The sequence below is a fragment of the Python bivittatus genome, unplaced genomic scaffold (assembly GCF_059951505.1).
Source record: "Python bivittatus isolate LINGU-HERP-01145 unplaced genomic scaffold, Pbiv_v1 ctg000190_np1212, whole genome shotgun sequence".
Taxonomy (NCBI): Eukaryota; Metazoa; Chordata; class Lepidosauria; order Squamata; family Pythonidae; genus Python; species Python bivittatus.
In genome coordinates, this window is record NW_028277042.1 from 11,659,146 (window position 1) to 11,682,201 (window position 23,056).

At 40.8% G+C, this 23,056-nt stretch overlaps 1 protein-coding gene across 1 annotated transcript; it reads right to left on the minus strand.

Annotated features, from left to right (window-relative positions):
- Positions 1 to 2,561: 2,561 nt before the first annotated feature.
- Positions 2,562 to 19,180, minus strand: GPATCH1 (G-patch domain containing 1). Its single transcript, XM_007427331.3, has 20 exons — positions 19,031 to 19,180; positions 17,110 to 17,244; positions 15,815 to 15,900; positions 15,395 to 15,555; positions 14,744 to 14,841; positions 14,069 to 14,124; positions 12,804 to 13,043; positions 12,366 to 12,513; positions 12,202 to 12,281; positions 11,481 to 11,685; positions 10,270 to 10,557; positions 9,268 to 9,446; positions 8,791 to 8,918; positions 8,366 to 8,505; positions 7,897 to 8,066; positions 7,060 to 7,279; positions 6,234 to 6,344; positions 5,501 to 5,589; positions 5,147 to 5,292; positions 2,562 to 2,837 (listed from the first exon to the last, which is right to left on the minus strand). Exons 1-20 carry the CDS (start codon positions 19,104 to 19,106, stop codon positions 2,807 to 2,809), a joined length of 2,787 nt encoding a protein of 928 aa, XP_007427393.1. The 5' UTR covers positions 19,107 to 19,180; the 3' UTR covers positions 2,562 to 2,806.
- Positions 19,181 to 23,056: the final 3,876 nt, after the last annotated feature.

Below are 23,056 nucleotides of genomic sequence, written 5' to 3' on the forward strand. Positions count from 1 at the left end.
CCAACCTTCCGCCACGACTATAGGGCTCTAGACTGGGGGAGAGGGGGTCTCCCTTTGGGGCCCTCAAAGCAGACATCGCCCACCCCGGAGGGAAGAAAGACCCCCCCATTCCTGCTTGCGGCGCCCCCCGAGTTCCCTGCCCCACCTTGGCCAACTTCTCCTGGTCGCCCTCCCAGGGCTTCTCCTCGGACGCCGCGGTGGCCAGGGGGTCGCGGCTGGGCGGCGGCATCTCGGAGCGGAGAGACGAGAGACCCCCGCCCGGCTCCGCCTCGCCTCGCCTCTCCGCGCCGGGGCAGCGCTCAGGAGCCGCCGCCCGGCCGCCCGGCCGGCGGATCTTAGCAACCGACCCACCTCCGCGGGCAGGCGGGCACGCGGCGGCCGCGACGTCGGGGATGCCCCGACTTTGGGCGATTTGAGGGAGGGGGGCTCCGGGTCGGGGGCAGCAGGCGAAGACCCAGCCCGGGCTGTTCGTCTGTCCTGCGGAGGCGGGAAGGGAACGGCAGGCAGCGCTGCCCGTGCGCTTCCGAAGGAAGGCCGAAGGGGACCGTTCTGAGGGGGCTGCGGTGGGCAGCGGGGCCCCTCGGCTGACTCCCCCCGTTGAACCAGCGAGACCTCGGCTTCGAGCGGGGCGGCTGTAGAGGTAGGTTATCCAGCCAGTCAGTGTTGTCCAAACTTGGCCACTTTAAGATGAGTGGACTTCAACTCCCAGAATTCCCCAGCCAGCCAGGCTGGCTGGGGAATTCTGGGAGTTGAAGTCCACTCATCTTAAAGTGGCCAAGTTTGGACAACACTGTATTAGAAAGAGCGACCCTCCTGGGCCAGGCAGGAGCGTAAGGATGAGGATTGCCTTGGAGGCATCACATGCCCTCAACATCAGGTGCCCTCAACATTGCCAACTCTTAGAGGCCACATGGATAGATTTCCTCCATGATGATCTGCCCCAACTGGGTCCTTCAGCTCTTCCAGCCGTGTCCCCATCGCTACTGTAACTCAGCCCATCTCCCTTGCTGCTGGCCGTCCGCTTCTGCTCTTTCCTTCCACGTTCTTCGTCTCAAGATGATGATGATCATGACAATCATGATAATAATTTATTAAATGTATATGCCACCCTACTCCCAGCGACTCTGGGCAGTTTACAGATTGTTGGAAACATTTAAAAACAAAGAGACAACACTAAAAAAAACACACACACAACATCATTATTGTTAATGAAATGTATGTGCCACCCGACTCCCAGTGACTCTGGGTGGTATACAAATGGTTAAAAACATTAAAAACAAAGAGGCAACCCCCCTCCCCCAAAAATACAAAAAAAACCCAACAATGCAAAGCAGGGAGGGCAGAGAAAACAAACGCTGATGGGAAGAAAGAAAAATAAGAAAAGGGGCCTTAATCTTCCTTGCCAAGGTCCTGGGCAAAGAGCCCGGTCTTCAGGGCCCTTCGAAATACTATCTGAAATCTGTGTTCACTCACCCAATTCCTGACTTCCACACCCTTTGCCCACAGAAGTCTCTGGTTAATTTTTTTTTCTCCCAAAGCTACATCCCCCGTTTATCCCTTGCAGCTTTTTTTCACAACCCCAGAGACTGTTGATAATGGTTTATTTTCAGAATAGCCAATGCCTAAATTCCAGGAGCCTCTGCGGTGTTAGGGTGCAGGGGTGGCGGTCAGGAAAAGCACTCTGCACAGGCTCAAGGAAGCCCTTGATTTTAAAGTGAGGCCTCAGCACATGGAGGCCCAGAAAATATTTCAGATAACAAATGCTTCTTGAAGCCTCTTGAAAGGCAGTGGCTGTGTTCCCAAAATTGGCTTGCTCATGGTTAACTCAGCCATCATTTATTCCATTAAACCATTTTTGTGGGTTTCCCTGATACGCCGAAGCAAAAATGAACCATGCAGAGTGAGCACCAACCACACCAGGCTGAAAAGTGATTGTCTAGAGATGGTTGGTCTTTAAATCCCCATCTTCGTGTCCTGAAAATATTGGTGGACCTACACAGAAAAATGAAGATGAAAGAGGATTGTAGGCGCTCATTGGACCCTACCCTGCCATGGCCAGATTGGGAATCATGTTGGAGACTCCAAGGCAAGCTGAGAAAAGATGCTTCTAGACGTGTCATTGGCTGGGTTTTCACAGAGCATCAAGAACATCTTTCGAAATTGTCTCTTCAAAGAGTGCAGCCGTATCACTATTGGGGTATTTTGGACAGCATTCTTTGCCCACTGAGATGCATGGCATCGTTCGGCTGTTGTAGGGGTCAATGTTTTTTCCTAATTTTATTTGGTATTTCTAATCATCTTAATGTAATAATAGTTCCTCTGTTAGGCATTCAATGCACAAACATTTCTGCTGGGACCTCCAGCTAAGCAAACAGCTGTGCACACCCACACCCACCCACCCACATCTGCAGACAACTGAGAAAAGCTTCTGGAGGATGCAGCTTCATTAAGCTTCAGAAGAGTTTGCTCCCTCCAACACATCCTAAAAAGGATCCTTGTTTCCCTCCTTCTCAAATCTGCACTTAAGATCTTTCAACAAATTATTTTGACAACATTGGGTATAAGACCAGTAAATTTAGTTTATTAAAATTTTCTCATGCTTATCATTAAAATGCAGCACTTTTATCATCCCTCACAGAACAGAATCGTGTGCAGTATTCAGCATTTCATTTTTTTAAATTTTGAAATTAAAAGAAATAAACAAATCCAAGATAAATACTGTATTTACAAGACATTAACAATGCTTTATATGGATGATCTGCCATCACAGAGGAGATCTGTTTTGAGTCCAGAAATGCAGTCCAAGCTACTGCTTTACAAGTGGAAGATGCTTCAGCCTAAAATAAATAAATTGAGGAATAAGAGAAGAAATAAATATATTTTAAAATAAATAAATAATCCAAACCGGAAGCTGAACTACAATCTTTCTATCAATTAATTATTAGAAGGTATCTGAATTCTAAAAATAAACATTAAAACATTGATTTTTAAATGAGCAATTTAAAAATTTCAGCCATAATTACATATTGACAGTTAAATAATAAGAATCCCTGTAGCACTCTTCCTTCTGATCACCTGATTTTATCTTTCCAAGTTTGCTATGATATTCAGACACCACCAACTGATTTGATTTGTTTTGATTTGTTCAAAGAATTAAAAAAAAATTGTCCCAATGAAAAGAAATGGACATGTAAAGAAGACATCATATAATTTACATGAGAAAAACATCTGATCTAAGACTAATGTTAAAAATGTTTTATTCCCTTAAATAATTTTTTTAGGCTGCCACTTTATATACTGTTATTCCAGAGCCAATCCCACCAAAGGAAATTAAATAATCAAATCAAGCAGACTGACATCGTTAAGATGACCTTGGTATATAATATTATATATAAGAATTCCATCTCCCTACTCTGATCAATTTCAAGCAAGTTTCAAGTATCTGTACCTTGCCTTGAGATTGGAAATAAGATTGGCATCTTCTTGGCATACTATATGCCCCACTGCTTTAAATTAGCTTGTTGCATTAATGGGAGTTGAATCAGCAGTGGAAATGACAACTCCAGCATTTTCTACCTTGGGGACAGTATGATCTCCAGCAGGGAATCAAAAAAACTCAAGATGGCAATCATGGCAGCATTGATTTATTTAATTTTTACACTGTGCATTGGACACCAGCAAGACTGAAGCCCCACCCCTTTGTAAATGCCTCAATTGCACTGGTGCAACCTCCATTTTTTTGACACCCTCCCCCACTCCTGCAGATGCTACTGGGAGTTTTAAGATATACAAAAAAAGTTGCTTTCTGAAGATGGGCCAGGTTTTCTGGCCACCTTGACAACCATGGCCCTGTCTTAAATAAGTATCCATGTGGCAGGACACTAGAGTCACACGTTGCACTAAACCATAATGTGATGTTTGGGTTGGGCTTCAATGTGATGTGTAGACCCAAATATTCTGCTCTGGAAACCATCATTTATGGCCTACTGGAATGTGTGCCCTAAGCCACTATGGCTGGATGCAAACACTGTACTACGACCAGGTTGCAACAAACCATAAGCTACAGATTACAAACCCCAATTGCTGGCTTTATAAGGCAAATACAAACAAGCCCAGCAACAGGCAGTAGCTCACAATGGTTCCAGGCAATGGTCTTTCCCAGTCTTACCTGGAAGCATGCCACAGATTAACCATCTTTTACATCATTACTGAACTTTAGCCTCTCCCCTCTGAAAACCCAGCTGTTCAAAAAGATAGACATGTGACCCATAAATATGTTAATTTGTAAAGGTTTATACATCCCTTCTGATATCAAGCTGAATGAATAATGGCTCATACAACTGCCTTGTTGTTATTCGTTAAAGCTGACTTTTCTGGACCACATTACTTCCCCCAAATGTTGCCAGATTTTTGCTCAAAAACAATTTTTATTTTCCTAACAACCTATTTTTTTTACCTCACACTAAATCTGTACTAGACTCCCTGGATGTAATGGTATGTGCGAAAGGCCTTGGGAGATGAGGCAAAGAACGGTCAGATACTGTAAGAGACAGCATAGCCCGCAGCTGGATAATGGGCAAAGCAAGAGGCTCAGAAAGGACCCTCCATAGTTTCTCAGGCTGTAAAGGAGACGGCAGGAGATTTGTACTCTCAGACTTGCGAGATTCTGTTAATGTAGCTTTGCAATAAAGTAGAATTCGCTTATCTGGTCATGTTTCCTGTCTGATCTACCTGGTAAGGCTGAAACTGGACCATGATCTGCCTGTATTTTTGAGTCAATTCTGCAAGCAATTACATCCTCTATCATTCTTTCTGAAACCCCAACGCCCCCCCCCCCCCCGTTTTGAATTAGAATTTCAGATATGAGAACAAAAAGCATTTTCTTTTCTTTTTTTTTCTTTCTGGTACAAAGCAGCACTAGAGAACTTTATGCCTTATTCCTTTAAAGCCACTTTTCCTAAATGTTGGCAAACTGGTGAGAGAAGCCAGACTCTTGTGTCTTTGGAACCCAGCTAACAATTCAGAAGAGAAAAGCAACGGTGAGCCAAAAGATCGTTTTTAATACAAATGCTTCCTTCCTTTAAAAACAAAACAAAAAAAAAAGGATGTCCATTTGCATACCAAGCAAATACTTAGCCTCTTTTACCTTCTTAAAAGTCCCTGGGGGGATAGATCCATCCGTTCCTCCTCACTGCTGCTGTCTCTGCTCTCAGATGTGTCTGAGCTGCTGAACTTCTCAGATTTCTTGTTCTTGTGCTTGCCCTTGTGCTTGGATTTCTTGTGCTTCTTTTTCTGCAAAAAGAGTAAATGTAATATATATATTTTTTATGTATTTATTATTCAAATGTACACAGCCACCCATCACATATATATGACAAACAACGAGGGGGAGAGCAAAATAGAAGGAAATAACGCCCCCATGGGAAACAAGATTGATATGTATAAGAGAACCCAACTGTGATTTTGAGGAGAAAAGGTTAAACATAAACATCAGGGTTACCTTGTCTTTTTTCTGCTTGTGTTCTTTTCTACTTTTGTGTTTTTCTTTGCTCTTTTTGAGTTTCGGTTTCGCCACCCCTTCAGCTGTGCCTAAAACATACATCAGATATGGAGGAACTATTGGAGGAAGTTGCACCATAAACTACTCAGAGAATGCTTAGTTATTACCTTTAATTTATACGAGAATAGCATCTTACGTAACTTCTTGATACAAACCACTGATCTACTTATACAAACATTGGTTACATTTCTGATGAATGTTTAGCGATAGTCAGGAACAACTGAAAGAGGCCTGGAATTCATGGCAAACAAGCATTTTTCTCGGACGCAAAAACCCTGGCAGGTAAGATCATTCTATTTGATAAAAATGATTCTTTTTTTTTTCCTAGCAATATCTTGCTCCAGATATATGAAGACTGACCTAAACTATGGAAATAACTTTTAAGGTGTTTCATCTGCAGGATAATGCATGCTCATAAGATTCGAAAATGTTGTGATGTTTGAACAGGAAAAGAAACATTCCCAGTTATTGACTGAGTATGTTTTGGGTATCTACCCTAATTAAGATTTTTTTTTTAATTATACTCTGTATGATTAGCTTACTCCTATAGTATGACTGTAGCCCCTGAAACAAAAAACATCAACAGCCGATAAATTCCTGTGTGCAATACTTTTAAAATACAAAGAGTCAATATATATGCAATACAGAGTTAACATTTTATAAATATCTTTACCAGAATAAACTACAGGAGGCAATCTTGGTCCAAATTCTTCTCCTTGATCGGCTACTTCCTTTGAAGTTGGAGTTATAGTATCAGAAATCTCAGGTGTAACAACTTCAGTTTCTTTGAGAAAAAACAATAAAATATAGTGTGTTTTGGCAATGACATTTACACACTGGGCTTCCCCACTCTCTCAGTTAGTTCCATTAGTGGCTTCTTTTGTAGCTATTACAAACTGTTAAGCTATAAGGGTAAACTGATTGGTTGGAATACAGGTAGTCCTCGCTTAACGTCCACTTGTTCAGCAACTGAAGTTACAACGGCACTGAACAAGGGGTACTTACGATGGGTCCGCATAGTTGCAGCTGTTGCAGCATCCCTGCGGTCACGTGATCACCATTTGCAACCTTCGCTGCCAGCTTCCAACAAGCCAAGTCAATGGGAAAGCTGGCAGGAGCCACAAATGGTGATCACGTGACCGCAGGCCTCTGCAACTACATGGGATTTGCCTAATGACGGCAACTGGGACTGCTGGAACTGCCACTGTAAGCCAGCACAGTCACATGACATCACGCCTTAGAAGCATATCACTTAGCGATGGAGCTACTGGTCCCAGTTACTGTTGGTAAGTGAGGACTACCTGCAGCACAAAGTTGGAATGGCACAGCAGCTTCAACCTGAGCTTTTCAATCCTGTTTGGAAGGGAAATTCAAAGTCTTCATCCCATTCAAATGTAGTGGTACGCTACGCTTGCCCCAAAGTGGCAGTGACTATACAAAGCATTACATATCAGAGAATATGTCTGGCTTTTAGTGGGAGCTGTTTTGTCCAGCAATACCTTGAGTAACAGGTGATGGAACACCAGGTGGGTCACAAGACTTCATGCTTGCAGAATCTCCTTCCAATGCTGTTGCAGTTTGCTCCTCTCCATCACTCTCTTCTTCAGAAGATGACTTCTCATCCGAGGAACTGGCAAAGATTGCTTTAAATAAATCCATGGATGGCCTGCTTTCTTCTTCCACTGCAACTTCACTTGGGACACTACTTGGGTCTGATGTCTGAACCATAGAGGAAAAAGTGAAGAAGAAATAATGCACTTCTCTGCCAAGTTAAATCATAACCAGGAGCAAACTGTTTAAGGTACTCCAGTGGTGTCCCTTTCCAGCTAAACTCTTGCAAGATTTATTATGTATTGCAATTAACCCACGGCCAGACTCAACAAACAACATACTGTATATGTCATGCTTTTCAGATGGTCTGCAAAACAAAACCTTACTGCAGTTTTATGAGAAATGTACATTTCATTTATCTAGAGAGAAGTTTCATCTTAATTTCAGGGCAAATTAAAACATGCACTCTGCACTTCCAAAACAGGTTGTGTTTTAGTTTTCTGCATGCAATATGTGGCACCATGATAAAGGTATTTCTAATAATACATGTAAAATCAGTCCTGCACCGTATTCATCTAGTAAAATTGTCATATGAGTCTGCACGGTATGCAGGGTTTCTATTCTTTGAGAAATTCATCTGAGGATAGCCTGAGCCCATCTTCTGAGAACACTGTCGCTACCAATTCATTCATCCCAGTTCACTATACATCCCCCTACATCATTTGGTAGATGACTGAGGGTCTCCTCTCTCCTTCAATACAACAGAAGCATCAAAGCCACTCTACCTGATTGGGAACAAGGTCACCAGGCCCACGTTTGGCCTTTGCTTCAACTGCTGTGGGTGGCTGCTCCTGAACATCAACCTTTGATCTAGCCAAACTTATAAATTCACCAATGGCATCCTTTTTCTTCTTCTCTTTGTCAGACACATCCCATCGGGATGACTTCTTTGGCTCTGAAAGAAATGAACCCATTTCCAATGGGGTCATCACCCTTTCTTGATGAGTTCAGTAAAGTTATATTTATTTTATACATCCCATTTTTTAAAAACTGTCTTTGATCATTAAGGATGTTGGATTTATGGGCCAAATGCTAACACAGACATTTATTTTTCCCCAGTTAGCCTGAGATTCTGTGCCATCCCCTCAAGTGGTTTTACTCTGTTACTGTTCTCCACAGTTTGACTGGCCAAATTATCTATGATCCAGGTACCCAAGGGATATGAGTCTTCTTCCGATAAATTAAAAATCTTACTGTTAGGAGTATTATTCTGCTGCACTCCTATTTTTATCGGTTTATTTTGCATCTCTGGTGCAGACTCAGAAGTAATGGCCAAGAAATTGAATACAGAATACTTTTCACGTTTCACTGTCGGCAATCCAACAATGCATGACCTGATGAAAAATAAAAACAGAGTTTCTACATCTTACTTTGAGTACGTTTCTGTTAGAGAAATATGTGTTAAAATAGGTCATAAATACAGGAATGAAATAACATTTTAAACTTTACTGTCAAGGAATTCTGGTCTGCAAATCAAAAATATAATTAAGTAACCAAGGTGGTCTAAAAAATAAGTTGTTAAAATTTAATTTACATTTTTCTGATCATTTCTACTGGCCAACCATAAAATTATCATCCAAAACTTGTTAGAAAATGCGGATATAACTCAATCAACTTACTCTGCATAGGGATCAGGAATATTAAACCTTTTGCACAAAAGCTTATCCGGGTGCCATTCAAATCTTTCCCTTGTGAGCTTTCCAAACATCTTCATCTTTGCAGCAGCCGCTTTGTCATCAACATTAGTCTAAAATAACAATATGGTCATTAATTTGTTACATCAATAACACATATACAGTATATTTTGGAAATAACTGACTTGAGAATTAAACATAACCTTTTGATGGTCTTTTTAAAAAATTATCCTGGTTCACATTTCTGCTAAACTAATTTCAACCATGGTTTATTTCATAAACCATAAGTAGTTGGGTTCACACAACCCACTAAGCTAAAACAAAAAAAAACTACATTGCGGCTTAGCCATGCATGTGTGAACTCTGGCATTTCTTTGGGAATGATCTTTAACGGAATCAGTGCTGTGGGGATTACTGCAAATCACCCCAGTTCAACAGTTTCTGGATGACTTTGGTTCATACCTCTTGATCACGAGGAACTTCTATTTTATCAGTATCATCCTCCAACTTTGCAGGAGTAAACCTTGAAGACAAAATAGAGCTGGAAGTTTTGTAGAACATAGCAGCACGAGAGAACTCTTCTTTTTCTCTACCACGCTCCCACTCTGTCATTCTTGAATCTAAACAGCTTTCTGGCACATCTATTAGACAACAAAAATTATTAGTATTAAAACCAAGCAAAAACAAAGTCAATATCGAACAGAAAAGAATGGAACAGTTGATAGCAATGAGCATATGCACAGATTTTCAGCATAAACAAAGCCAAGTATGACAAAAAATGGTCTCAACAGAAGTATGAAAAAACAAAGATGATTTAAAAAATATATTTAAAAAATGTATATGGCCAGCCATCTTAACTAAATAACTCTGGCCAGCTAACAAAACACACAAATAAAATAATCTCAAAGCACAGACCAGCACACAGATCACTGTCTTGTTCCTCTCCTAACAAGTAGAATCATAAACCAGAGTTTGTTCTTGCCTTATGATTTTGGGTTGCTAGGTAGGAACAAGCTGTAATTCCTGATTTGAATGTTCCATTACATAAACCATAAATCAGTGTTTCCTGGTGTTTTTATCTATCTTTTATCTAAAAAGAATCTTTTTAGCAGATTCTTTCTAGCGGAAAGAAATATTAACAGTTCAAGCAAGAATGTTTTAGCCTTTCTTACAAACCAGAATCTGAAAGAATCATAGCTAATAACTGCATGGGAATAATTAACAAGATTGCACTTGATATGCTGGCCACTGAAGATAACATTTTAAAATGCTGGACATATTAAGCAACAGAATAAATGTCTATTTCATAGCGCCAGCTTATATTTTTCCTCTTCTTTTGCTTCTTCAGATTTTGGTGCTGCCCCCTTACATTTCGATTGCTGATTGTAAGTAGAAGACTTGAATTAAAATGAACAATTTGATATATGAAAGGAGAAAAGAGCTGGATACACTTTTGCTACTTGCCTTTCTTTCCACGTGCAAGATTTTCTAAATAACATTCATATCTCCTTTGTTTTTCTGGGTCCTTTGCAAATGGTTTGAAGTCACTAGAGCCCGTTGTAGGTAGCTGGGACCCCAGCATTAACTGCCACTTTTGTGGCATATGAGAGACAGGAGGAGCCTGGAATTTGTTACAGGCAGGTTGCTGAGGCAGAGTGTCAGTTTTCAACTGCTGTTGTACTGCCTTTTTCACTTCTTGGATCCTCTCTTTGTCTTTATCTGATAAATATTCTAGAACAGAAGTGGTTGGGCCTAAAGAAGAAGAGAAAAACATGATATAAAACTATGGCAAACAACATTTTTAGTTCAGAACATACTGTAACCAAGAATCTATTGTCTTGTTTAAACAAAACATTCGCGAAAGAAGTCAGTGCACATCACAGAAGCTAGATTTAGAGTTCACTGATGAGGTTAAATTAATGAGGTCCCTTCATCACAAACAGAACTGTAATCGGACATGCACAATTCCAACTATCAGAGAAGTCTGAACACAGAATTCTTTTCCTCGCTTGAAAACTGAGATGTGGGAAGCACTGAATAAACTGAATGGTGTAGGAAAATGGCCCTGAAATGACTGAACAACTACTTTGTGGGATACCCATTTTCATTTAAACCCTCTTCAGACATTCACTTGAATATTTGACAGGCTTCAAACTGATAAATAATGAAGACTGCCCTCCACACGTACAATTGAATGTCTGAAGAGGGTTCTATAGACTTTCCCATCCTACAGAGGCAAGAGGAACAGGAAATACAAGTACTTTACACTTCCTGTTCCCTTGTCTCTCCAGAAACAGAGCACAGGAACCCCCATGTCTAGAATATTACAAGGTTCCAAAGACAGAAAGCCTATGAATCTAACACACAAAAATGTATGTGAAATACAAAAGAAGTGACGTGGATGGAACAGGAAGCAGGATGCACAGACACAAATGAAATACAACCCTGAATATATAACTAAGTCAGAAAGCTGATGTGCTGGTTAGACAGGATGGTCCAATTAGCAATTACAGCAATCCGTATACAGGCCAGGAGAGAAAGGCACAAATACATTTTCAACAAGCCAAAAAAGAATCTAACAGAATGCCTACAAAAAAACCCAGTCAAAATAAAATGCCTGTAGACTGCAAATAGAGGAAAGATGTAATGCAGGGTAACATCAGGACATTGGATACCTTTCAGAGCAGCTTCACCCAGCACTTCCCTCCTCTCAGAAGCAGTTTTCTGGTGTCTACTTTGGGCTGCTGCGTCACTCGGAAGCTTCCCAGTGGATTCTGCCAATGCTTGCACTAAGTGGACGTTGTCATCAGTAGCTTTTATCACAGGTCGAAAGTAATGGATTGGCCTGTAGTCTTTTGGCAGGTCTGGAGGAGGATAAGTCTTTACAGAAAAACCAACAGAACACAAAACATTGGTTTGCTTGTAGACAGATGAATCATTAAACGTGTCTAAAAGATGTACTGGACACCGGGAATTATGCAAAATTAAATTTGAACTCAAGTGTATAAACCAATACGTAGAATTGTTCCTTACTCTTTCTAAAATACTGTGACCATTTGTTGCAGAATCCTAGTAGCGATCAAGCTTCAAATCCAATCACCTGATAGTTATCGCCAGTTGCCTCTCATTGCCCCCAATAAATTCACCGCCATGATATTTTTTATTACATCGCCAATAGCAAAAATATCATAATCCCACGCATGGCAAAATGGTCTCCACAGCAGACTCTTTATTAGTAAAACATTGCACATAGCAGATTTGAAAAATTCCTGGATTTTTTTTTCTTGGTTACAGACTCAAATTTCCAAAGATTCTACTGATCCACTTATTCAAATATATAACAAAACAGAGCTATCCCACACCATGCCCTATTGGCAAAAAAGGAAAATAGCTAACCTTGCGGGGAGATACTGACTTAGATGCCAAGCAGAAGCCATCCAAAATTTTCCCAATGTACTTTTGTTCTCTCTCTATTCCTATAAAATAATAGATGAATTCGTTAACACTTTCAAAGTAAAGAATAAATAACAAAATATTCAGAGGCTTCCGAACATCCAGACCTGGCTTGCTTTTATAAGGCTGAGGTGCCGTCCAACCATATAACCCATCTCCTGGCTCTTCATCTTTCAGAACGGTGTCATATTTGGAAAGGGATTCAACTGCATAAATATCATCATCTTCCTCTTCCAAAGCTCCAACGCCGAAAGCCTGAAAGAAGCAGCGTAACAGACAATTAGATTTGTCTTAACTATTTTAATAGCCCAATAACTGTATCTGCAAAAGGTTCACATGAGGCTGAATGAGGAAGAGGGCCAATTTGCTTAAACTGCTGGTAATGAAGGAGAGTTCCCAACTTGCCTTCAAAGAGCCTAGCGTACTTATGTATAGCCTAGCATATATGTGAATGAATGTTCTGAGGCATGTGTTAGAAATCTTAGGAGATATCACCTGTTCATTTCTCAAACCCTAGTCCAAAAATTTAACCTGTAATATTTTACCTGTCCTGAAATGCCCAATTTCCGTCCTTTACTATGCCGTAGATCACCAAGTTGACTTAAATCTTCAGAACTGAGGCTAAAAAGATTTAAAGGTTCTTCTGACGTGCCAAATAAAGCTTTGGTGGGATCCAGACCTTTGTAACCCAGTCCATGGGCATTTTCTTTCGGAGTCAGATCTACAGGCATCACATCTTTGGGGGCAAATGTCACATTTTCTGGCTGATATTCATCCTCTTCTTCCTTTACAAAATGACATATGTTATTTACAATGAAGTCCTGTGTTGGCAAAATTCATTAGAAGAGGCATGTAGTTGGTAATTCGAAAGAGTAGCAGAGCAAGCAAGCAATCCACAGGCTTTATTATAGTCTGAGACCTGTATCAGTGATTCATTATTTTGTTTCAGATTCTAACAAAACAACAACAATAAAAAAGGGAAGATCACAGAATTCTATTCTCCTACATTTTCTGCTTCTTCCACGAAGCAATATTTTATAGGTTGTCCTTGTTTAGTGACTGCAATTGGTTCTAGTGAAATGGTCACTAAGCGAACTATGTGACTGAGAGACACTTACATCCTGCGAAGATCGCTGGTTGCTGCCATCTCATTCAAATAAAGTTCTCTCCTACAGTGTCCTTGCCTGACCCATTTTGTTTTCCTTTTTTTGCCTCCTTGCAGGGCAGAGAGATTGCCTAAACAAGCTCTCTCTTCTTGAGCTGCTTTTCTAACCCAACACTTCCTTAAAAAGTGCTAGCTACAAGTTAACAAGTTCAGCTCTACGACCTTCATTACTTTATTAGAAGCCTCCCTCCCTCCAGCTGATGCCTGAAACTGACCAGACCACAATCAGTTTTACACTGGCTGCTTTTGTTGTTGTTTGGTCGTAAAATTACTTTTTCATCACTGTCCTACTTGCGAATGGTCACTATCTGAGGCAGTCACTAAATGAGAACTACCTTTTACTCCTTGCCACTTTATTTTGGAGTCACTGTCTGTATGTAAATAACTTACATGAAAACTGTCCAGGGCACCCAGAACTGTTTATATTAAAGGCTCTCATGATGTTACAGATGCCTCTATAGAAAAGGCAGTACAGAAAGACAATGGCCAATGTTTCTTCACTTATTGAAAATTACAAGGCATTAAGGCTATAAAAGAATCATTGTAATAGTCATTATTGTAGCCACAAAGAGTTGGTATTTATTGAATAACTCAAATTACATTAAAAAAACCTGTTAAAGTTTCCAACAAATGCTCTACAATTACCTCTGAATCTTCAGATCTAGGGGGCAAAGCACACCCATATATTTTTACTCCAGGCTCTGCAACCAAAGAATGACAATCACAGTTAAAATGCTATAATTTTTCATTACTTTAGTCACGTAAGAGACAAGTCATGCGGCTACTATCCCACTGAAGTCAAAGTCACTTAAATTACTCCAGTATGCGAGTAAGTAATTATACAACAGCACAGACTATTAATCAGAATTATACCAAAAAAAAATTATTGGAATAGATGGATCAAACTGATATATTCAGGCAATCATATCTTAAATATGGAGATAGGAACAAGTATTCTGCAATATTGTGAAAACTCTCTGCTTCTCCCCTTATAGCACAAGCAAACAGACTGGTGAGCCTTTTATTAACCCTAATTTCATATTTCACCCAAACCAGAAAACGGAACTTATCTGCTTTGAAACGAGTCGCAGTATTACATAATTTCAAACTATGGTTAAACATCCTGGCTTATTTCAAAATAACAACAGTAGTTTCCTAATTTGGACAAAATGGGAAAATACGATTAGTCATTCCTGCTTTGCTTGTTTGTACTTCAAAGGGAGCAGCAAAGGCCTTATTAAACAGGGACATAATTACCTGAACTAGATAATTCATTTTATTCTGATCTTGCTGCAAAACAATATATTCAGGGGAATATACCAGGTTTTTGCTTGCACGGCTTCCTCTTTACTCGAGGCCCAACACCTTGTCCTTCCTTCCAGCCCATTTTTCGCAACAAGTCAATCCCTATTGTTATTCTGAAGAGAAAAGGAATAAACAAGTTATAACCATCCCCACTAGAATCCTTATATAAACAATGCATTCAAACAACAGTCGAAACGCAAGCGAAACATAAGCTCATCCCGCTGAGATTTGATTGGTCCCGTCCCTGCTGGCCTTTCGCAGGGCCTTGAAAACCTGGTTTTGTGCCCGAGTCTGGGGCCCTGGGTGTGGAACAGAGAGCCCGTCTCCTGGCTATGTGGACAATTAGATGATGCCCAGCTGCTGTGTGTTTTATTTTTATTTGCTTTTTTTATATTGTGTATTTCATGTATTTTATTTGTTTTATTGTAAGCCTAGAGTCAGGTAAAAGTGAGATGGGCAGCTACATAAATCAAATAAAACAATAAATTCTACAGCAGCCCTAGATTCAGCATCAGGAACACTTGTTTATGGAGGAAGAAGAAATCCTACCTGTTTACTTATGGCAAAAATAATCCAGACTGTCCTTCAGATGTGCCAGAAATAAGAAATATAAAAAATGCAGTTATTATCTAAACTAGCATAGGATTATCTTTTTAATATACTTACTTCGCAGGTGTGATGAACTCATCCAATATTGTAGCTCCAGGGATGGGAGCAACTATTCTTGCTAGCTGTCTGGCCTTCTCCTGGATTTTGTCTTTGTTTTGGGAAGCAAATGCATCCGTAATTGTAATTTCCTTTGGTGCTATCCCATGTTCACTAAGATCCTTTCAGGGAAAACAAGATGAAGGGGGGGAAAAAATCAGAATATTTTCTCTCCAAGTCTACAAATTAAAACAGTAACTTTGGAACAAAACAGCAAGGGATGCACTTTCTTCATACACAAAAACACCATTCTTTATCTAAATTAAGGCGTACCACCTGTTTATTATGCACGTATATCTATATATCATACATATATCATAAATATACACAGATATCTGGAGTTATATAAATATAGTCATCTCCATCATCTTGCAAAATTACCTCTTCATCCATAAAATCTTCTGGCTCAAGAACTTTTTTTTCTGCTCTCTTTTGACGAGATGATACAAAGGCTGATGGTGCCCATCCTTGAAAGACAATACATTGTTATAAGATGTGAGTTTGAAACTCACTGTGCAATGCTTTATAGCAGAATTGAGAAAGATCAAATTTTGAATTAAGACTGCATTGCTATACCTACTCACCTCAAACTTCTTTCACTGACTTACTGTAACTGAATTACTTCTGAATGGACATCTGTGTAGCATTCTATTGGAAATTATATTAACTGTATGATACAAGTGATTTTGCACATTACTTCCTAGTTTAGGACAATACACTGTGATTGTTTTAACTTATAAAGTGTTGACTCGACCCTCTTTGTCCCTTTCATTGGATTAATTTTTTTCTTTTTTTAAAATAAGAACTTTATTAAATTTCAGCAAAAGATAAAATATAAGGAAACAGAAAAAAAAAGGATTAAGAAAAGGAAAGATCAGAAAAAGATTGAAATTTAAGGTGTAGAAAAGAAAAAATAAAAAAAGGAGAAAACAGGTAACTTCCAACTTTCTTTGATATAGGTACGAATATATAATACATCCACCTCTTACTCTAGAGTTTAAACTAATAAACAGTATTTCTATGATCATAAACAGTATTAATCATCAAATCCCAAAATTAAAGTTTCATTTCTTTCAGTTTCAAGCAAAAAGCCCAAAAGACGTTTCCAAGTAGAAACAAAGCTAAGCAAAGTCTTTTCTTTAGTCAAAATAGTCAATTTCTCCATCTTCGCAAACTCCATCAACTTTACCATCCACGTTTCGTTGGGTTCATGTATTGCACTAAACACTGGTTTCTTTTCATTGCATTTGCTGAACATGCTACAGTCAGCTGAGATCCTCAATAAAAAGTGTTGACAAGCCCCAATGACTGGGTTCACACAGCATGCAAAGCTTAAAATGAAAGTTACTGCATTATGAATTAGCACTATATGTGTCTATCTACAGCAATCTCTATACTGTTTGCCAGTCTACTCTATACAGATTAAATTATTAAATTACAAAAATAAGAGACATTCCCATGATCCAGCACTTTCATCAAAATGACAAAATGCTGTCATAGTTTAGAAGCAACAATGAGGTCACGGTATACATTAAGCCATATACAGTCCTCACTGCAACTTCATACAATGTGTGAAACTGGCCAAGATTTTTCTGTCTTGGGCACTTTTTTAATAACCAAGCCCAGCCTGAAGCCAAGAGGAAGAAAATAAGTTACAGACATGAAACATTACTAACCTTCTTTGGATCCAACAGTGTTAAAGTAGCCAGCTGAGAAACCACCACTGAATGCTCCATGAAATCGTTTGTACCGTCCTTTCTCATCTTTGACAGTCTGGTCTTGGAGAGGAACTGGTTTCTTAATGCGCTCCCCTGCAAAAATAGGGAGGGAGGGAAGGAGGGAAGGAGGGAAAGAATTTAGATGCACACGAGTGTTACACCCAGCTATTTAAGGTAATTGAAAATAGCTCACATTGTGTTCAAACATTTTATTACCATACTGCCTCCATTCTCAGTTGTCCAACCAGGTAACTGTAAACTAGAAGGGACTTAAAACAATTAAATGCTCTCTTTGCTTACATGCTGGGTAAATCCATTCCCTCCAGACTATACCACCCACTGAATTCAGATTTTGAAAAACAGCCAAGCTATATGCTACATAAGCAAGCAAACGGAGAAGTTCTTTAGTCACGCTGATCTCAAATTAGGAAACAAGGTGATCTGTAAAATTCCAGTTTGCCAAGCTGGGATAGCTGCTGCCCAACCATCTCTTTATTGCCAGAAGTTTGTGATTAAAGGGGGATTGATGCTCTTTGGACATTTCGTGAATGCAATTCTTTATAGCTACAGATAGAATAGAAGGCACAGACTGTCTCCTATAGTATCTACCTGGCTGGTCTGATCTGGCAAGGTCGGTGTGCTCCAGGTTCCATCGATTAAACAATGCCACCTGTCTGGACCCCGGAAGCGCACCTTGGTAGCAGTGCCCGCCCTCTGGAATGAGATCCCCCCGAAATATGAACAGCTCCCACCCTACCAGTATTTCGAAGGGCCCTTGGTGAGGACACCTGACGCCCCTTTCTTCCGTTTTTGTTCCCTTCCAGGTTTGTTTTCTTTGCCATCATCATTCTTTTGTCTTGTGCCATTTTTGCCTTTTGTCCTTTGTTTTTCAATATTTTTAACCACTGTAAACAACCCAGAGTCGCTGGGAACTGAGTGGCATATAAATTTAATAAATTGATGATGATGTTGATGATGATGATGATGATGATGATAAACCTGCAAGGAAGCATTTATGGCTACCTGGCCTGGTTTTTGCTAAGAACTACTGCATCATTCTTTGGTGTGGTGCAGAAAGGCCCATGCAGGAGAGCGTGTTTCTATTGGAAGGAAAAGGACAGAGGCTGAGCAGCTTCAAGGTTTCAATCACTGCTGTGAGGCTCACCTAAATCATTGGCTTGGACACGTGAGAAGTTACCAAAACGTAAAGAGGCCGATGAGTTGAATTCCTGGAGGTGGCATCTCTCTTCTTTCTTGGCAGGCTCTGGATAGGGTCCCACCAGGCACTACTTGTGCCAAGCAATCTGCCACTCTTGACATGGTCCCAACCACCACCCAGGGTGAGGATGCTGATTTAGGCATGGGCCTTTCTGCACCACACCAAAGAATGACACGGTAGTTCCAGAGGTGGAAGTTCAACCCAAAGCATTTGGTGCAAATTGTTGGCAGAAGCACCAGCCAGCCTCAAGATACAGCGAAGCAGCCCCCATCTATCCTCCTTATGTCCCATTTGCCCCTCTCCCAGCCTCTTTCCTCCCCGCGTCTGCAAAGAGGCTCCAGGACCATCGTGAGCCTCCCTGCCCGTAGCTTTTCCCCAACCTGGGTGTCCTCCACCTGCCCCGCACTACAACTCCCATCACCCCCAGCTTGGCCCGGGCGGCAAGGAAGGGGGAGGCCGCCTGAGGGCCCCGCCGCTGGGGAGGTCGGGAGCTGTAGTCCCAAACGGAGGGCACCGGGTTAGGGGAGGGGGCCAGGCTGCTTCACCCGGAGGGCAGCTCTACGCGCCCGACCAACGAAAAAGAGGGGGAGGGGAAATCCCCTCCTTCCCCCACATTAAAAGGAGAGGTCAAGGGGGAGGAGACGGAGGACGCGGACTCACCTTCCTCCAGCAGCTCCAGCGGGGTCCCGACGCTCACCAGCTCTTCCTCCTCCCCATCGCTCACGCCAGCCGCCATCTTGGCAGGCTTCTGACGGCGGGGCGGAAGGTGGGGCCTAATCGGCTGCCCGGAGGCGCGCGCAGCCCGAGAGGAGGCGTGGTTGTCCAGCAGGGAGGGGGAGGGAGAGGAGCGTAAATTTTGTGTTAATGCGCAATTGACGCACACGCTTGTGAATCTACCCTGGACTCGCCTCTCCCCATTATTATTTGTCCAACTAAATAAACCAGTCTATAAAAAACAAGGGCCTTTTCCTTCTTGTTTCGCTAACAGATGGCTGACTGTGGCTGAAAGTGGGGGGTGGGCCTGGTTAGTCCTTGGAGGGGAGACCACTAAGAAATCCCAGGGCTGTTAAAATGGAAACGTGAAAAAACGTCTCAAAAGAAGTCAATGGGAAAGCCCTTTGGACTCCTTGCCCAGGAAGTGGCAAGGATACATCTGTGAAGTCAGCAGGAATCAAGGGAGAGTTTATTTTTACTTGCCTTTGGACCAGCAGTTAACGCAGCCTAATTTACCTCATAGGGTTGTTGGGAGGATTCAGTGGAAGGAGGTGGAAAACATCCATCAAGATTATAGAGGAAACGGAGAACTGTGCTGCCCATTCCTCTAAATTAATTGATAGGTCTAAATATATCTTATCAATTAAAACCTACAGCCATAAAGGAGTTTGCTTGGTTTACGCTTACAGCGAGCTGTGTGAATTGCCCACAGTGATTTGCAAAGCACGTTGCGCGACTTAGCATGTTGTGTGAACCCAGTCAGTTGGATGATATCTGCCAACGCACCAACAAGTAGGATGGTGCTTTCACTGAACTTACCTGAATTATCTAAATATAGCTTTCTCCTGATCTAAATGTAGATTTTTCTCTTGGTGTTTGGTGTTGGGAAACACGAGGGTTTTAAAACAATGGACTCTTATTGCCTGTTAAAGATTAACAGTGAAAAGACAGCTGGTGTGCACGTGAATGGGGGATTGTGGGGTCTTAAAAAGATTGGAGCTATAGTTTATGTGGAGGAAATCTCAATTTCAGAAGCATTTGAAAGTGAACACATCCTTACCTGCCTGGGAGGTGTGTGTAAGCATGCCTCCACCGCCATGACAAAGACATCAGCAGGGCCAGAAGAGGTCAGGGTGAGCAAACTTGTGTGTGCCTCTGCACATTTTACTCCCCTTTTAATCTAGAGCAGTGTTTCTCAAGCTTGGCAACTTTAAGAGACATGGACTTCAACTCCCAGAATTCCCTAGTCAGCATGCTGGCTGGTGAATTCTGGGAATTGAAGTCCACACATCTTAAAGTTGCCAAGCTTGAGAAACACGGATCTAGAGAGGTCATATTTTTCAAAAAAGTGGGCTTGACCACAGTTTTCAGTATGAATCACAACAGTGACATTTGCAGCAAAGTGCTGTGATGTCAAAACAATGACATGCCTGCAGCAACGCCATTGTGCAAATGTGGTTATGCCCTTGCACCCAGACATCAAATCCCAGTTCCCAGGTTGCGGCAGTTGTGGGATGTTGTCACACACACTTTATTATTTGCTTACCCCAGATGCCCATGAATAACAAAAAAAAAAAAACCCAGAGCAAAGATTTTCCATCTTTGTTCTGTATGTTTTTACTACATTGAAACATTCTAATAATATATATAAAAACACTTAGGTGGCCTTGAATTTTGGAGCATGTTGTTGGTGTGCTGCGTGGAGGGAATGGTCTCTTTTACAAAATGTACTTCCATTATTTGTTTAACCAATTTATGATGCACCCACCTACCAAAGGAACGCTGGCCAGCGAACAAAAGATAAAGCTTAATAAACAATCAAACCTGTAACAATCAAAGTCTACCGTAGCTGGGAAGACACATCACCAAAGACCAATTTAGCTGAAGGCAAACAGGCCAATTTGCTTCCTACCACGCAGGGCGTGGTCAAAAAGGTCAAGATAATGGCCACACCAGAGTGATCAAAGCTCTCCTCTTTTATGCGCATGGCATACCCGTTACTACCGGGATATCCTCTGCCACCTTCACCTGTTTTTTTTTTTTTTTCCTGGACTCACAACTTGCATACTAGTGGGGTATAATCAGAAATCATTTTTATTTTCTAAGAATGCCTCTGAAGCCTTTATTTTTGAAAATAAAGATGACGCTCAAGGGCTGTGCTTTGCAGCGTGCCAGTCAACAACCTATTTTTTTTCTTCAATTAACAAAACAAGGAAATTGGATGAAAGTTGGGGGGGGGCAAAGGATTTCTGACTGGTGAGTTGTTCATGTTATGCCTCATGGTAAGTCAGGATTTGCTAGAAATTCCTGCGTACACGGTCAGTGGATGACTATTTGGAATTAGAGGCTAAACCAAGGTTGTTATTTATCTACAGCATAGCAGACCATGTCAAATGTGGAAGCAGACTGACAATGCCTTTTGCCGGCATTCCTTTTATTTCCCGGCCTTGTCTGCACTCCCAGGATTGTGGTTCCCCATCCATGTACAACCAGGCCTGATCCTGCTTAGTTTTTGAAATCAGTCAAGCTTACCTAGGTGCTATTGTCCAAACCAGTGTTTCTCAACCTTAACCACTTTTAAGACGTGTGGACTTCAACTCCCAGAATTCCCCAGCCAGCAAGGCTATCTGGGGAATTCTGGGAGTTGAAGTCCACACATCTTAAAGTTGCCAAGGTTGAGAAATTCCAGCCAGGCAGCTTGATGTATACAGTGGGCATCCCAGTATTAAAATATGGGAGCACATTTAAAACTGTGCACTTAAAAAAATGACTTGATTTTTTAAAAAACAAGTAAGTAATTTAAAATATTAAAATAAGGCATGTTTGCAGATTGTGTATTCCTTAACTCTATCTCAGAGACATTTCCCTTTTTGTTTCTATTCTGGGCAATGAGTTGCTTTTAAAGTCACAGAAGAATCGTCACCAAAAAAAAAGACAAAAGAAGAGGACAAAAGTAAAAAATCTCACTGACTCATTCACATTCCTTTTGCTGTATTAATTGGATGTGTCAAAAGTATCTGCCTGACCTTTCAAACATTTGTCATTTAAATTAATTATAGAGATTTTTTTTATTATTTACATTACACACCCTCTCTGGAGCTTTACAGCTGTTAAGTTAAAGAAGCCGAGTCGATTAAACCTATCCTATCACAATATATGAACTTTTTAATTTTGGGTGTGTCAGATCAGAATATTTATCAGGCACTAAAACTCCTTTTTTGGGGGGTTCTTTTTATCCTTGCTTCTCTTTTCATGAGGGTTTAATGCAGTTATTCAATATGAAGGAAGAAACATATGTATGCTCAAAGGTGGCCTCTGGGCCTTTTTAAGGGATCAGTTGTACGTAGAGGGGGGTCCATCCAATAAAAATACAGTTCAATATCTTAAATTATCAAATGGATCAATATTTTTGTTCAAGATAGTAAAGCCAATTGGCCAAAATATAATCCCAAAATAACACTGTTTATAAAACCATTGTCTTCAAGGGCAAAAAGCATTAGGGAAGACAATTTTATCGATAAAATGGGGACATTACAACACTATTCTGCTCCCACATTCATATGTACCTGTATTAAGTCCTGACAAGGAAAACAATCTAGGTGTCGATCGATTGCTTTGTCCACAATTAACATTATGCTCATTATATAATATTCTAATGTATATTCCAAAACCAAGGCCAGTCCTTGGGGGAAGCTTAAGCATGGCTTTGAAAGTTTAAAGATACGCTTTTCTGGGAAACATCTAATATAGGAAGAACTTTCCACTTTGGCCCGTATTTCAGAACAATGAATTTTACCACATTTAGAATAGCAGGCTTGAAGTTTCGATAATAGCATTCCAAACCAGCCACTCCGCATATTTACTCTGTGGTTGTAAAATAATCCGTCAGTTATTTATACTTTTATAAGACTTTTATCAGTGAGCAATACGCGCAAACGAGCAACTTCCCTGAATGCCCAAAAATGCTGCTGG

Bases quoted from the DNA above. Each gene is read 5' to 3' on its own strand.
- GPATCH1 (XM_007427331.3), bottom strand. From the start codon at position 19,106: ATGGCGGCTGGCGTGAGCGATGGGGAGGAGGAAGAGCTGGTGAGCGTC. The intron at 5,590-6,233 runs GTAAAGATATTT...TGTATGTTTTAG, and splicing joins GCCTCCTGTAGTTTATTCTG to GCACAGCTGAAGGGGTGGCG. The intron at 5,293-5,500 runs GTAACCCTGATG...CTCTTTTTGCAG, and splicing joins ACAAGCAGAAAAAAGACAAG to AAAAAGAAGCACAAGAAATC.